The sequence below is a fragment of the Apostichopus japonicus genome, chromosome 3 (genome assembly GCF_037975245.1).
Source record: "Apostichopus japonicus isolate 1M-3 chromosome 3, ASM3797524v1, whole genome shotgun sequence".
NCBI classification, from domain to species: Eukaryota; Metazoa; Echinodermata; class Holothuroidea; order Aspidochirotida; family Stichopodidae; genus Apostichopus; species Apostichopus japonicus.
The window spans coordinates 10,671,941-10,689,261 of record NC_092563.1 but is presented as its reverse complement, the minus strand read 5'-3'; the positions used below and the strand labels follow the sequence as shown (position 1 = coordinate 10,689,261).

The 17,321-nt window shown below is 38.2% G+C and overlaps 1 protein-coding gene across 5 annotated transcripts; it reads left to right on the top strand.

The window, feature by feature from the left end:
* The first annotated feature begins 3,685 nt into the window (after nt 1–3,685).
* Nucleotides 3,686–17,321, top strand: LOC139963069 (HAUS augmin-like complex subunit 4). Of its 5 annotated transcripts, none has more exons than XM_071963557.1 (9): nt 3,686–3,898; nt 4,421–4,557; nt 8,507–8,638; nt 10,208–10,351; nt 10,566–10,665; nt 12,329–12,471; nt 12,807–12,937; nt 14,419–14,487; nt 16,616–17,321. In XM_071963557.1, exons 1-9 carry the CDS (start codon nt 3,847–3,849, stop codon nt 16,821–16,823), a joined length of 1,116 nt encoding a protein of 371 aa, XP_071819658.1. In that variant the 5' UTR covers nt 3,686–3,846; the 3' UTR covers nt 16,824–17,321. The 5 variants fall into 5 exon arrangements, with proteins under 5 accessions (XP_071819658.1, XP_071819696.1, XP_071819686.1 ...); XM_071963595.1 differs by lacking the exon at nt 3,686–3,898 and adding an exon at nt 3,922–4,060; XM_071963585.1 differs by lacking the exon at nt 3,686–3,898 and adding an exon at nt 3,922–4,071.

The window sequence follows — 17,321 nt, the reverse complement described above, 5'->3', positions numbered from 1 at the left end:
TCTGGTATTGTTTTCATTTCCTTCAACGAAGTTTTATAGTAGCCGTTAGTATAAGAGGTTTTAATATTTTTACACCAATACATGGGCGCAGATTCTGGCGGGGACAGCGGGACGCGTCCCCACCAACTTTTTCAGTGGTGGGGACATGATATATCGTGTCCCAACCAAGTTGTCTTGACCAAACGTTGCATTTAAAATCCCCTTGTATTGAACTTTGGCGCAGTTCAATTGATCCAGAATTGTGCAAATGATATACTATAAAAGACGAGAATTATTACTATTGACACTGTTAAGCGTGACTTCTCCGCTGAAGTATTAACACATTAAATCATGTGAAACATAATCTATACACGAGACTGGTAAATTGTGGTCAGCAAAACGGACTGAGTGCGAACAAAACAATCGTTAACAACTCACACTGTGTGTTGCCAATTTGAGCTAGATTCACGTACGGTTCTCAGTTTATTATATTTATCCACAGTTGTTAAATATAGGACGGAAATCGCATTTGCGGCAGTCTATAATTGTTTTCTGGGAGAGGACTCCAGACCCATCGTATACAAAAGTCTACCTGAATTATTTGTCTCCTGATTTTTTTCTGCAGACGCCTTTGCATTTCCCCAAACTAAATTTCTAACCCATGAGATCTAACATTTGAGGAGGATTGGGAGTACATTGGGTCTGGGAAGTGTTATTTCCGGCGATCTAGGAGGTATATATTTGCCCAAAAAATTCTTGTACGCAACGCGCGAACCCGTGGTCGCGCTTCGCTTAGATAGTATCAGAGAACAGACAAGCCTCCCCATCATTATCCACGACTGCACTGCGCCCATGCACCAATAAATTAACCGACTGTCCCTGACCAAATTCTTACACATACTTCCCTCTACCTGTGCAATTTTGACCGGTATGTTAGGGATTGAAGAGGTTTATTTTACTATATTGGTTGTCCATAGATGAAAATTTGTGCAACATTATTGGTATGATTTTAAGTGAATTTATTTCACGAGAAATGTGAATTTTCAAATTCTGAACAAATAATTGGCTTAAAACCTTAAAAAGTGGGGCTGACGGGTATTGTGGTCCGCGACGTAGAATCACCTACAAAAGCAATGACCCACAGGAGATGCGATGAGGTCAAACATGATGTGTGACTGGTGAAAATCTTAAAAAAGGTTATTGATGAAAAAAAATTATTTGGTTCCTATGCAAAAGTGTACACCTGGTTGGTCATTTTTCAAGCCCGAGAAGTGCCATTTCCGGTGATCTGGGGGTATCAAAACCAGAAATTTTCTTGTATGCTGCGCGCCAACCGATGGTGGCGCTCCGATTAGATAGTAATTCGCGCCCCCCGGGTTAGAAAATCCTGGATACGCCCCTGTAAACCCTCTTATAACGGCCATTATAAAACTTGGTTGAAGGAAATGAAATAATACCAGATATTTCCGAAACCGAACACTACACACATAGGCGTATGAGGCGGGGGGGGGGGGGGGTTCCTATTGAAAGAAAAATAAATTGCTATTTCTCCATCTACATAAGACATTTCGTTGTTTACATTAGCATCCCGCGGTATACTGTGCAATTTCCACGTACCGCACGGTACACGATGGTATGCGATGTAATAACCGATGCTTGCTTATATGATATTTTTACATTGTATTGTTGCACGCGCGCGGAGCGCGCGAAAAATTTAGGTTATATTTATCGGGCAGGTCGTTACAGCCACCCGAATCAAATTGGGTTCCTATGACTTCACACATCGACAGTTTTGAGGCTGTTCATCCTGGAACCGCCATTTCCATGCTCACTGATATGCGGATATCTGCTGTTTGCTTTACAAATTCGAACAGGTGCGCAGCGAATAATTTGCCAAGGGAGGGGCGAAGCCTATAGGCAAACTACCTTAGCGTAGCGCCTCAAGTTGGCGCTAAGCGTACAAGAAAATTTTGCCCGAAAATGCCTCCCAGATCGCTGGAAATGACACCTCCCATGTGCCCTGTTAGTTGCATCTAAGCATTTTCTATTTAAGTTGAAATTACTAGCGGTATCATAAAAATAAAAAAATGCTCGGGGGGGGGGGGCGGTCGCCCCCTTCCCGAAATGCGACGACTCGGTCGAGTTCGAGACCAGCCACAATTTGTTGTTTTATAGCACAATTGTTTAAAGCGTCCATACACACACACACGTTATGATAAACCATATATAGTATTTTTTATAGATACATTAGTGAGAGAGTAAAAAATGGAAACGACAAAAATGGAGTTGTCGGTGTAAGGGGTAGGGTGAGGCGCACGCCCCTTCCGAAGTCTTCGACAGTCCGTCACTAGCTACCCGGCCATGTGTAAATAATAGGGATCAGCGCTGTAATGATGTCACTGTTCCTCTTTCTCTTCCCGGTGTCTTGGCAGTTTTCTTTTTCTCCTTCCCTCCGTTTTCTCTCTTTCTTCGTTTTCTTTTCCCTTCCTTCCTCTCCTCCTCCTCCTCCTCCTCTTTCCCCCCTCTTTTTTCCCTTTTTCTTCTCTTTTTTTCTCTCCCCTTTTTCTCTCCCTTCTTCTTATATATATATATATATATATATACATATATATATATATATATATATATATATATATTAGTGTTTGCACGGGTTATCCGGGTACCCGGTTACCCGCCCGACGCGATACTACCCGGTTCCTAATTTATTACCCGAATCCTACGCAAAGTGTGATTGAAAAAAAATGGCAAATCGACGGTTAGGCAGATTTCCCATTGACTTAGTGTGGTGTTAGGCTTCCATGTGGTCGAAGATAACAGCAATAACGAAGGTACCCGCCCGACGCGATACTACCCGGTTCTTAATTTATTTCCCGAATCCTACGCAATATATATATATATATATTTTCCTCTTAGGCTGCCCGATTTTTTCAGGCTTTTTGCCCGAATTTCTTGTTCTCTGGAGATTTGGGGGCAGCCTCCCCCCCCCCCCCGCCTCGTACGCCTATGGCTAGGCCTATATAGGCTATACTGCATGTTGCCACATTAACAGTGTTGGGGAATATGTTACAATTTGAGGATGTGTTTGAATATTTATACAATTCTAGATATGTTGATAACTAAAATATTCTAGGCTTAAGTTATTACCTAGGCTAAGCTATGTTTTACCAATGGTCAGGCTTCGTTCATAGGCCTAATTAAGTTATTCTAAGACTATTTTCCTAGTAGGCCTAATTGTTAGTGACAAGCCTAGGACATCATGACCGTCCACCCATGTTATTCTGGCACGTGGATCTATCGTTTGGAATACAGTTTCAAATAAAACGAGGACATGATAATTGTTTTTATTAGGCTTTAGTCATATCGCATACGAAAGGACAGCCGAAGTCGATCTAGGGCCTAGGCTATCTATACCGAGGGTCCAGTGAATAAAAATACAGCAAATGAGCAGACGACACAAGTAAAGTAATTCGATTCCTATGTAATTGCTTCTACTATCGCTTCCTAAGAATTAACTGTGGAACCGCAGTCCCCTACCACATTTTTGTAGATTTTGGCACCTAAATGCGGCACACGATAACAATGATTCCGAGTGGTTTATGCCGACTTTATCACTATAGTTATGTCAAAGACGTAGTGTTTGTATTACGCACCGGTACTTTCTTGCCGTACAAGCCAAGCGCCATCATTTCGCAGGGGGAATCCCTGATTCAAGATTTTTTCGGCGCCAGACCACAGGTCATGCTAGTGTGTAGTGTTTCTTAGTACAATCTTATTGTTACCACGTCGCCTGTGTCTTTTCTTTCCATTGGATTAAATACATAATCGTTGAGAATCCTGTCAATTGTTCAACAGGGCTTTATTCTGAGAATGGAGCGTCACCAAGTTTTCGGCCAGGGACAAGCACCCAGTGCAGTTAGCGGTTCGTCAAACCGTTAGGCCTAGAGTAGTATCCAGGCAGTACAGTAGCATACTATAGCCTATTAATTAACCCCACCACTCTCTCGGCTCTATCCACAGTACAATTTTTCTTAGACTTGTTACGTTTAGCCCAAGTAAAGCTTATACCACAGAAGCAGGATTGGTAACGTAAAGGCACAGTATCGCGAATCGTCAGTTTCATTCCCCGTCAAAGTCTCAATGAATCAGGAAGAAATGTAGTACTGTAGTACTAGTAGTAGTACCACTACTACTTGTCTAACCCATACTCCCCGGCCTTAGTCTTTACCAACAGAGTAAATGGTACTTAAGTTAGCCTAGGCAAGTCCTAATTTACTTATGCCTAGGCTAAAAAATCTCAATGAATTAGGATAGCCCATGTACCAATCTTTACCTAAGAAACGAAATAGGCATAGAAATGAAACGTAGCGTAAGCTAGGATTTTTTGTGACCATAGTTGGTCTTTAATTGTTTCGTCATGTCCATTTCCTTTCTTTGCTCTCAGTGAACATGACTCTTCCAACACATCTGACTGGCATAGATCTGGAGAATTATCCTGGCCTCACTGACCTTCTTGGAAGTTTATCAAAACATCTGAATAACAATGGATTGTTAAAAAGCTCAGAAGAGGACATTAAGCAGGTATGTTATATAAATACTAGAATTTGTTTTTCCATCGAAATTGTAAGAAAGTCAAAATAATTCTAAAAGGTACAAAGATGGAAATACTCCTCTGTGCCATATTTTGGTGCAGGTCTTGCAAATAGCTTACTAATTACATGGAACTGTACATGTTTTTCAACGGCCACAGAGTGATTTTTCTAGAACCCTCCCACATAATATATATGATATTGCATTAGTGTAAAAATTACAGTACAATAAATAATCTATCGTTGTGGCTATTCGCACGAACGTAATTGTGCGAATAACATTGACTATTTGCACACATGTAACGTGACCAATCAGCGCTTGTGGTTGATGTAACCAATGAACTGTCCTGATATGTGCTGGCCGGGAGGGATGAACAGGACATCGATGGACAATAACACTGCAGTGCATGACAATGGAACAGGAATTTGATAACTTTGGGGATTTCCAGGGTTATGTTCAAAGTTTATCTGCGGATACTTTTTCAATTTTTGTAATAAAGGACTCCTCTTTACTTGATTTCTCTCACATTTGACAGATTTGGCTATTGATTTTGAAAAAGATAACCATTTTTTGAGAATCAGCAAATTTTCATCAACCAATATCTTGAGGGGGGGGCGACAGGGGGGGGGGGGGGGGGGGCAAATCGACCGTGCACACCCAACACTGTGGTTGGGGCCATGGTTTACCTTCCCCGCCTACTCAGTAAGAACACGTTGGTGCGAATATAAATGTTTATTGGCAGTGCTTTTCTAATCACTACATGATCACTACATGCCTACCCACATACACGTTCGTGTGAATAACAATCCTTATTGGAACTCCTTCGTGTGCAAAGTCACTGTCTATAAGCACGAGCATGTTCGTGCGAATATCGATGCTTATTGGTACGTCAACGTAACAATAACGGTCGTGCCAATAGACACGACCATAATCTATTGGTATACTGTATCTACAGTAGCCCTCCCCCATGGAGAATTTTGAGATTTGTTTGGACAACATATCACCCCAGGCTTGTCAAGGTACTTTCTCTTTGCCCTGTAAGCATCATAACAGACACATTGTTCTGCCTTGAACCATGTCCTTAGCACTTGTGATGCTAACACTGAGAAATGAAGCTTCTTAGAATAATAACTGTCTTAAACATCTGAACAGTCTTTACTTAACAAAGGCAATGGATCAATACATGTATGTCAATTTTTATCAAACATATGTGCAGGCGCGGATCCAGAGGGGGGTGTCCAGGGGGTCCGGACCCCCCTGCTCTTGGCCCCCCCAAAAAAAATTAAACGCCAATTTTAAACATGTAGGACGTCAGAAGGGCGGTTATCCTTACAAGTCAGCCAGGTGTGTCTTTCCGTCAAATGAACTATAGTGTGCACGCTTGCTACACGTGCTAAAAATGCCTAAAAATCTCAATTTTCAGACCGAAAAGTTTCAAAATTGAGGTGGTGTTTGAATTTTTTTGGGCGGTGAGGTGGCAGAGCGGTAGGCTGCATAGGAACTCGTACTGATACAGATCCATTTTGAGTGAGTTTTTGTAGGTGCTTTGCATGGCTAAACCCCTGGAGGCTAAACCCCTCACCCTTCCAGAAGCCTGGATCCGGCCCTGCATCAAACAGTGGTGACGGAACGGGAGGCGGATTGGGGGCTAAAGGCATTATGATTTTTGTATCATCTCAACTCATCTGATATGTATTACCATATTTCATAGATTGTTTGTAAAGCCAAAAATTCTCTGGTACGTTCCGTGCCAACCGATGGTGGCGCTCCGCTGAGATAGTCTTACGTTCAAGCATGGCTGGACCAGTCGGACCCCCCCCCCTGTCACAAATCCTGCATCCGCCCCTGATGTGTGGTACACAATAAAGTTCAGCAACGCTTGACTTGTGTTTACGAGTTTCTAAAGGTAGTCAGTATAGGCCCCAAACTATGGCACACTATAATTGCTAGTTTTCAAAATGTACTTTCCTTCTAGAGGTCTTTACTTGCCAAATCGTTCTCAGACAATTTCGAGGAACACACAAGATGACTGAATGTCCCAGTGAGGAAAATTTTTCCAAGGTTGTAATAAAAACAATTCAAGAATTTTGACCGAAGGTGACCATGAATATCTAGCATATTTGGGCCAATACAGGGTACTTTAATGTCTATAAATATATGAACATATTAAAAGTAATTGGTAAAAAATTTGGTAATGATATAAATTGCTAGAACTGACACTTTCAAGCACAAATACAAAAATATGAACACTGCTTTTAACCAAATACTAGTTAGTTATTTTCAGTGTAAAGTTTTCAAATTGCAAATAAGTGTTCCAAATGTTCACGATAATGATTCACAGTCTTTAGGACTGGAGCATTTAATATGCTAAATTTGCTGCCATTGCTATTTGCTTAATTTAGGTATAGGTCCCGGAACAAAAGGAATAAAATATCAGGGATTTTGTATCTGAATGCATTCACTTATCATGCTGGTGATGGTCTTACTGTTAGTGATTCTGTGCATTTCGAAAAAGGAAATACATAAAACTGTTCAATTTCAAAAATGGAACTTCGTATAAGCCGCCTATCAGAGAATGTTTCACCAAGCTAATTTTGCCAAAAACATGTCGTCAATGAAGAAATTATTGATTGAAAGTATCCAAAATTTATCCGTTGAAGACAGATTTCAAACAAACCATTGAGAGAATGTACTTTAATGCATTTAGTACCATGAAGCTCTCCTTTCTCAAAGAACAACTGAACGTCAGTGCGACTAGTGACAACAATAAAAGTGCAAAACCTAGCCTATCGTCACACATAATACTACACTAGGTATCAGAGACCATCATCTTCACAAACTCACTCTGACTAGGCCTAATAGCACAACTTTATTAGAACTAGGTCTCTGACTAGGCTACTAATATTATACTAACACTGCTAAGAGTTAGCTCAAGTTCCAACTGATGTTCGATGAAGCTGATAAACAGAGCACTGGCTTACCATCTATATTGTATATCAATTCAGCAATAATCTCACTTCCAAAGTCCTATGATATTGAAATACCCCTGTAGTTGTTTAGTGATAAACCCTAACGTAGAGGAAGAATTAAGTTGAGAAGAAACAACCAGTATCACTACTAGTAGAGTACTACTGTCAAACAGGATTAGTGTACAGTATATTCCTTACCCATACATTATAATGCTGATGCGACCAATTAATAAAGAAAAGCCATGAGGCAGTTATTTTTACGACCATGAATGTGGGAGAAGCCTGCAAGGGTTTTATAGATTACAACTTCACATCTGGGTGGCATCCAATTCACATTTTAACTCAAATTTGGAATCTTAAACTTGAATAGTATGCATTTGTTACACTGGCAATAACGTTGCTGTTTAGTGTTGCATATTCATTTCAAAATTCACATTTAGACGTGGTCTAGCTCTTATAATGAGAACCGTATTTTTAAACATTTTACCATTTTTCTGTCGTTTCCTTTAGTTTTAACAACTATCATTGTCATTTCAACTCATTTGCTGTCGTGAAATGATGTATTTCAACAACACCGGTGGTACATTGAAAAATAAGGAAAACAGGATACATTATCTTACTTTTTTCCCTTTAAGTTCATCTTAGAAAGGAAAGTTTTGCCTGGCAGACCACATTGATACTGTAGGCTATTCTCACCGAATGTTTTTGCATAGCTAAGCAATATGCACTACAGCCAGGCATTATGCAACATACTTAAATAACTACACAGAGCAACATGGTATGTTTGTCTCAGTGGCCATGTTCCACGTATAAAAGTTATTACAGATAATAGACAATATATCACACCTACATTAAACAGGGACACCAATTTTAGAGAAAAGAACCTATTTTACTGTCAATTGTCAAACCAAGACAAACTTTCCTTTACTTTCCTTTCCTGTACTTTTATCTGGACAATAATCTTTTCGCAGGTTGAAGAAAATTTAGAGAAAGAGAAACACTTTTACTTGCAACAGCATATACTACACTGTGAGTTGCATGAAATAATGATTGATGGACAGATTCCAAAGCAACAAATGCAAGAAGAAGCCCAAACAGAGCAGGTGAGTTTTATTTTCCTTAATTCCAGTATGTCAGTCCATATTGGACTCCTATAGACCCATCACTTCAGTTCTTCAATCTATTCTTGAAGGAATTAATTTTGCCTACAGTATACATAATGTCAGCTTTAAGGGTGTGATACTCCTGGTAGTGTCAGGTAGAGGCTTGATGTGGACTACAAATTTTCCCCTGGGGATTCATTGACTATTAAGCTAAGAAAATGTAGAAAAACCATTTAAATTTATGATTCAGGAAAACTTCTGATATATCCTAAGAATATGCACAGTTTAAAGTTGCATTCCATTTTCTTAGCACCGTAAAAAATTCATTAACACTGCAGTATGCTTCTGCAGATAGGTATACAGTAGTCGACATTGTCATTGTGATTTAGCAGCTCTCAACAAACAAACTGTTTCGTGGAACCAATGATTATTTTATGAAAATATGTTAAGTTTTCATTTTTATTTCCATGCTGTTTACACACTTACTGTACTAAAATGTGGCTCACATCTCTGTTTATTTATTTTATATTTTTAACGTTAAGAATTTCTTACAATACAGTAAGTTAATGGAGCACCTTATTGCCTAACAGTGAGACTCCATGTAGCAGTGTACGTAGGTTGATGGCTTGATGCATTTGGGTGGGCTGTTGGTGTTCAAATTGCTGCAAGAGACAAGCACAAAGTAGCTTGTATGTGATGTATTTCTGTGAGGTCAAGTTCTATCAAAATATGTGGTTACCATGGCAACTGAAGTCAAAGTTCAATGAAATGTCAGTGGTCCAATCACACTGCAGGCAACTTGTTTTAATTTTAATAGAAAAAAAATTGCACTTACCTGCAACTTGACAGGTATGGGATGGGATGGGTGTATCAAGTTAAATCAAACTGTTAGTTACCACATGTGGTAAAATGAGGTCTCAGGGATCTCAATGGGGAAAATGGAATTGACATGCAACTATAATAGGTATAACGCAAGATAATGTAAAGTGTCATATAATCAGTACATGTGCGCTAGCATAGGCATGTGTCTCAGATGATTCTTTGACATGTCTTCCTTGTTCAGTTATATGATGATGCCAGCTTGGGCCCATGTATGGGCATATACGCACAAACAGAGAGGTGGCCACCTCACAAAATGAATACCAGGTGAAATCCTGCAAGATTTTACTGCTGTAGGGAATGAAATGGAGAATCACCACGAAATATTCCCAATCATTTGCACTTGAATTGGCTGATCTCTTGGCCTTATTTCTAAAATAATGACCAATGAGGGTGAATCAATAAGATATTCTTCAACCTTTGTAGGAAGTTGACTTATGTTTTAAGACCTTCAGAATGAAAAGTCAGAGGTCAACTGTCGAATGAAGTGAAAAGTGATTAACAGTTGCTCAAAAGACCTCAAAATACCTCCAGCAAACCAGAGTTTTGGTTATCATGTTTACATGTAAATACACCACAAACACACACATACATATGCCATCAGCATTGCATAGATTTTGTTGCCTTCATTAACGAATGAAAATTAATTGTGCATTGATGCAGAAAATTTGCATGAATTGTTTCTCCTAGTACAATAATGCTCTGAGAGAATGTATGAGTACAGCAGAAGCATACAACTACCTGTATCCCAGGCCAGATACTACAGCTGAGGGTACTTCCACACTGTTGGGCCTGATGCCAGACGACCTAATGAAGTCTAATCCTAACATGAAAGTAAGTGAAACTATTTTATGCACAAGAGCATTGTCCTGATATATACATTGGAAGAAATGTTTAAATGTATTTCAGTTGTACTCTCACTTTTAGACTGGTGGAGTATATATCTTTAAACCAAGAAATGATTGCAGTTCTATTATCGAGTAGAGAATTTTTGAAGAAGAAATTAGAGTGCAACAAGTCAAATCATGTTTTGTGTTTATCTCATCAGAGACTACCAGTGTTGCAACAGCAGTTCATTCCCCAGCTTGAAAGTAGACTCAAACATAAGTGTGAAGAAATTGCAAGTTGCAACTTTTCATCACACACAGGTATTTACCATTTACATATCTCTCAGAGCAGTCTAGCATTTTTGTGTCAGGTTGCAGAACATAGTTTTGCAAGTGGTGCTACTGCTAACAAGTCTCACTTGCTGCCTTATATAAAGTACTTAATACTAATAAGTGCTGCAGATACAGAGTATGCATGGTCTAATAATGGAACCATGCTTGATGTCATATATATGATGTTCAACTAAAATCCAATAGACGACTTGTTACCACATATGGGTAGTGGTTCATTCCAGTTCATTTTATTTGGAAAAAGAAACTCTGGAGGAAGAAGAAATCCCCATTAAGGATGGGCCTGTTCTATTGCTACTCCACATAGGATGATAGAAGTACAAATTTGCTAACTATACTACATCATATGTTGCAAAATTATTGCCTAAGGTAGCTAAACTACAAGTGCTGCTGATAGAGAATTTGCGAGAAACTAGTGTTTCTATTTCCTTCACCCTGTGATGTCAGGGAATTTTTTATGACTTTCAAGGGTGAGATAGCAGCCTTGCATGTTCAGTTGATGGGTGTATAAGTACTGTAATCTTTCATACACAATTAGTAATCTATGGGCGGCCATTTGGGGAAAATAGAACAATGAAACAAAGATGAAAAGGAACAATAATAAGAATGTAGATAAACGACATGACTGCACGAACTAAATGAAGGTTCACCCCCACGATTGAAATTTCTCATCATAAATCAAAATGAACATTTGTACAGAATCAAAATGAACAGCCTTGTCTGCTCGGTTAAAAATTCCCTAGTGGGCACAAAGACAACAGAACGATTAGCCCACACAGTTCACTGACTTTGTGAAGCACGGTGCAGCATGGTTGGAGAGAAGTGTCGTGCATACAAGATGTAGTAACTAAATTTCGTAATATAACACGGTCAAGGTACCAAAACAGTGGCATCTGTCCCTTTAAGTTCATAGAAGTTTTTTTTTGGTGTGAACGTTCGTTTCGATTTCGTGCCAATGTCCTTTGATTATGTTACATCTTCGTTTTTGTGGTGATGCGTGTTCTTTTTGTTCTGAGCACTTGTTAGTTCTGCGTGGGAGCGTTCATTTTGATATTGTGCGAATGTTCATATGCTTACAATACATATTCTTTTGATGGTGGCGATTGATCTTTTGTTCTGACAAGTGGATCAATTTTGTATTCCCGGTGCTCCTTGTTTATCCTTTGGTTGCATGTGTTTGATATGTTTCGCTACATGATTGTCTTTTTATATTTATTTTTATTTGTAAGTGCATTTTTTCACAAATCACATATGTTTGTTTCATTTTGCATATTTCTTCTTTTACAATTTTCTTTCTTGTTTATCTGTGTCATCGTTGTTTTTTTGCCCAAATAGCCGCCCATAGTAATCACCATAAATGTAGAATATATTTTCCGTTCTGGTCTGTTCCGTGTGTCATATAACATGACTTGTGCAGAAACTTTTGAAACTGTATTAACTTATTGTTTGTTTGGAGACCCAAACAGACCCAAACAGGACAGGGAAGCATGTTTGGTGAGAAAGGAACCCAACCAACAAATCAGGGTTTAAAGGTCTTTTACATTTATGTTAGCGCTTCACATCTCACTTCCAAAAATTGATAAGTTTGAATAATGTACTTGTTACAAGAACAATATCTTGGTTGATTTAACAGGTGGTAGTGAACAGTTAGCTTTTGCCAAAGCCACACGCCTTCCAGATATCCTCAAGCAAGCATGCACACAATTGGAAGATGAGAGAGAAAAGAGTCGACTTGACAAAGCCATCATTAAAAAACAGTTTTGGCAATTATGCTATGTGAGTTCCCTCTTAATGTCATTTCCTAAGACTTTTCAAGGCAATTTAAGACGAAACAATATGTTTGATAACTATTTGTTCGCTAGTTGTGGTGGAGTGAGTACCACAGTCAGAATTAGTATCTAAAGCAGTTGGTATAATTCTGCTATCAATGGTAAATACATGTGTCTATATTCTACTATTTACTGATGTTCTATAAATGGCTGTTAGACAGTTTTTGCTGATCAAGCTTCATTTTGTGTTTTTCACTAGACATTTATTCAAAGTTGGTCTTATTCCTACTCTGCATGTTGTTCTTTACTATTGATATGATCCATTTTCTTCACCGTTGAAAGGCATTGACTGAAGCCCTATCCATCTTGGAACAATTAATAACCAAACACAGGCTGCGACTCCAAACTGAGAAGGACAGTGTTACAACTGACTGGCTGAGTACTAGATGCCATGCCATGCATCTCAAAATCAGGTATGACTGAGGGGCACTTGCCAACTTGCTGTTTGGGATATCTCAAACCAATAACCTGTGCAAGAATCTCACAGAAAAATAGGAGCCCTGTGCATATGTGCAAAATAGGCTATTGCTGTAAACTACACATGTCCATTTACAATGGGCTTTTATATAGGACAAAATTGCAAGGTTAGGTATATACATGCAAGTATGATAAAATATCAGCAAATCACCAAGAACCCTTTAAAACTCAAACCTTACTGACAATGGTGAATGTCCAAGGTGAGGTCAACAGAGGTCAAAATCTTGTTAATCTGATACCTTAAAGTAATATGTTAGAATAAAACAGAAGAAGATTGCATAATTGTGGTATTAATATCCATATTAGTGAGTACAAGAATCAAATTGCTTTCTTTCTGTAAAGGTCAAATGTCATTTGAGGTCAGCAAAAGTCAAGTCAGAAAACCTTGGAACCACACAAATGGCTAAAGTAAAAGTATAAATGAACTTGATTGTTGAAATGTTGGTCAACATTAATGCAAGTACCTTGCATATCATTTGGATTACATAATGGTAAACATTTATCAATCTTGTGTGCATGTTTCTGTTGAATGTTCTCATGTAAAATGTGGCAAGGAATCACTAAGCCAATTGATATTCTGGTTATAAGTTTGCTCTGAGTTAACAAAATCTGTGCAGATTCACATTAGTTCATAAAAAGTGAGTTCTATGGTTTGTTGAGCAGAGAATGTTTCATGTATTATTAATTGTCAAATTGTAATCATTTATTGGGTACTATGAAATTACCCTTGACATGTCAAGCATGTGTTATGAAGTTTCCGTACCCACTCCTGTTGAAAAGTTAGCAACCTCAGTGTCTAAACAGAAAGGTGTTAGAGATGGAGAACAATGCCCTGTATAGATTTAGATTCACTGTGTACTTGAGAGTTAATGCTTTTCATTTTCAACTTATGTCATTTACAGGCATATTCATTGTCTTTCAAATATAAGTCAGCTACCCTTCCCATGGGATGCTGAAGCCTTCACAATCTAGAAAAGTGCTCTGCAACCATTTTATGCTAGTCCCAACCAAAATGATTGGCATTGGTTGCAACTCATATGTTGCAAGACTGTTGATCTAGAAAACCCTCAATAACACAGTATAAACAATACTTTATCATTATCTGATAACTGAGTTCGTAACAATGCTGCCAGGTTTAGTCATTGTGCTACTGTATCAAAGCATGAAGGTAAGTTAGTAATACAGAATGTGATACAGGGTTTCTCCATAAGAAACTTTCATTACTTCTTCTGGAACATTAGTTTTCACTCGCTGGAGGGTTCTCTGTCATCATGGTTGGTTAAATTTATCTCCCAAGCTATCATTAAAAGGTGATGTGTTTGTGAGCCTACAAATAGTATATCTTGTGAGATAAAACATAGTTACTAGTGGGATGTGAGATAATGTGCAATAAACATTCTTTCTAATTGTTATGCAGGGTGTTTAGAAGCAGAGTCATGTGTGACATGTACAGACCAGAAGCTGTGACTGCCCTAGAGCAAATAAGGTAAGACTTAAAATTGATTATTCCCCAACAAAGAAATGAAAGTGTGCACTGAACGAATCATCAATTTTACTTTAATAACGTTGCTGTGTTAGTTGGTCTATATCCTAACTAAATCAAACATGGAAGGATCACAGCATAGAAAAAGACTTACAATAGTCATACAACACCAAAGACATTAACATTATAGAATAATACATTTGTAACTGTTATGTACAGCAGCGTGAGAAAGTCACTCCAGTTTAATACAGTTGTTTACTGTACATGCTTAAAAGCATTTGGTCAAAGTATCTTCATGCACCCGTTCAAAATGGGTGAGTGCGTGAAGTCTATTGCATGTCAAACACTTTGCAACCTGATAATGTGTTTCACAAGAAATTATGAATCTCCTACTTATGATTTTATTGGCATTCATTCCTTCCAACAACCCCTCCTCATTCCCCTCTCTGTAAAAGTAAAAAGCTGTTAAAAATATGGTTGCTTCCATCTGTTTGTAAAATATGGTTGCTTCCATCTGTTTGTAAAATATGGTTGCTTCCATCTGTTTGTAAAATATGGTTGCTTCCATCTGTTTGTAAAATATGGCTCCTTCCATATGTTTGTTCTGCAACTTACAGTAGGTTCCCTTTGGCAGCTCTTAGCATTGACAAACACCTGATAGTACAACATATCATATGCATTAGGAGAATGCAGTTTCTGTGTCTTGGATTCCTTGCTGAAGGCATGCAGAACCTGTGGTGTGTGGTTGTGTTTGCGTACTGCCTTGGGTTGTTTACATGGTAATTCAAGTACTTGATTGTATGTTAAAATACAGTACATACTTGATCCAGCTTGTACTGAGTACAAGATGGTGTTGCTTTTCATAGAAGTCAAAGGTCACCAGAAGTCTGGAAACATGTAAACTTGTAACTCAGTGTAAAGCCTGAATCAATTTCCTTGGAATTATTTAGTTCCATCTAGATGGTAGTCATATGTCAAACAGAGGTTGCAGTGTTAATACCATGGAGCAATGGCTCAAAACTTTAGAAAACTAAACTTGCTTGAACTTCACACTTGGTATGTTGTCTCATCTATGTGAGTGTAAACAGCTTGGTGATCATGTGAAGTCACCAATGATCGAAACTTTGATATTTGTTTTATTCCTTGCATGAGGCAAAAGGTATCTGTGGGATGGTGAGTGTGTGTATATGTATGTTATGTCCTTGGCTAGTAAATACCAAAACTCAAAAAGTGCAAGATGGTCTTACTTCATAATAGGGACATCTATCTCCCTTGGTGATCATAAAAGAACCCTATTGAAATTGGTGTAGGTTTAATGCCATTTAGTTCAACAAGGGTCAAATTCTGAAAGTTTTATAAACATCATACCTAAAAAGTACAGCTCGATTGAACTTCATACTAGATTTGCAAATCTCCCTGATGAGTGCAAAAACTCTTTTGAAAACAGATGGAGTCAAAGGTAATTAACATAAGTCAGTCTGAAAACCTAAGTACAATAACTACAGAAGTATAACTTGGATGTAAATCTACCTTAGTCCGTGCAAGAAAGCTATCATAATCGGTAGGATCAAAATCATTTAAGGTCAACCGAGGTCAAAGTCTGAAAACATTGTAAACACAATAACTGCAAGAGTCAAGTTTGAATGAAGTGTATACTTATTGAACCTTATTGAAATTGATTTCAGGGCAAGTAAAAAATTATCAGGGCAAGTAAATTCTGAAACTACTTTCCTGACCACGTTGTTTTAAAAGTTTATGTACAGCCATGTACCATAATTTTATTAAAATTGAATATCTCTGCATCCATGTTCCAACTAGATATCTCTATAATTAGCTTTATACATGTACTCAGATAATGCAAATGTAAGTCTATTGATACGAGATACATTTGACTTCATTAATATTCATGCTTGTATCTGTTTCTATACTATGTCCCTAAATAGACTTTGTCAGCATGATAACTGATTCCTGGTACCTTCTTTTTCTATGTTGCCGAATAAGTCAATAGATAATCCTCTTTAATTTGGTGTGCACAAGGTCATGAATCTTAACATGTATGGCTTACCAAACTTTGAATATGGTTAGGCATCGTAACCACTATTTAAACGTGTTCTTGTCTTTTCTTCTTTAGGGAGCACTTAAAGTATAATATTCAGGAGAAAGAATCTGAACAGTTCCGATTAGATCAGGCTCTCCAAGCATATCGTTCCACTGGAATGGGATTTGGAGAAATTGTACAGGAGTTTGAGCAACTTCAGAATGCTTTGACAAGCAAGCGGTGGGCTCTGAAGGAACTGAAACAGTCTTTGACAGAAGAAACAGAAGACTGGCGAGTTTGATGTAGTGCTAGTTTCTTGGAAACTGTCAGGTTTCAAAGAAGAACAGGCTTGATGTTTACTCCAGTCAAGATTTCTTCCAGTAGCCTTAGTCCGACTATGCTTTAAATTGAAGATGTTAATTCATCTGATGATGGCTTTGTGTAACAAGGTTAAAAGGATTCTCAGTTTGCATTGATCATGGATCCATTTTTTTCCAAAGTGAACCTTGTTTTTCTTCTAATGTTTGATAATATGAGATATTTCCGCTACCCAAATAATGCCACAAACAAAGTTTGGCTTTGTCTTAATGCCTTTTGTGGAAGAAACATAAGCTTTGATGTCCTGGTATCTCTCACTGGAAGAAGTTAGAGTATTTTAATTGCACTTTCAAGAGACTGTTTGCTGTTATTTAATGAGGAAAAGTATTCTGGGTGCTAAAGAAACTTGCTGTGTTAAGTTGTTTGGTTTTGTTTTATTCAGCCAGAAAAAGAATCAAATACATGAAGTGGAAAACCTAAA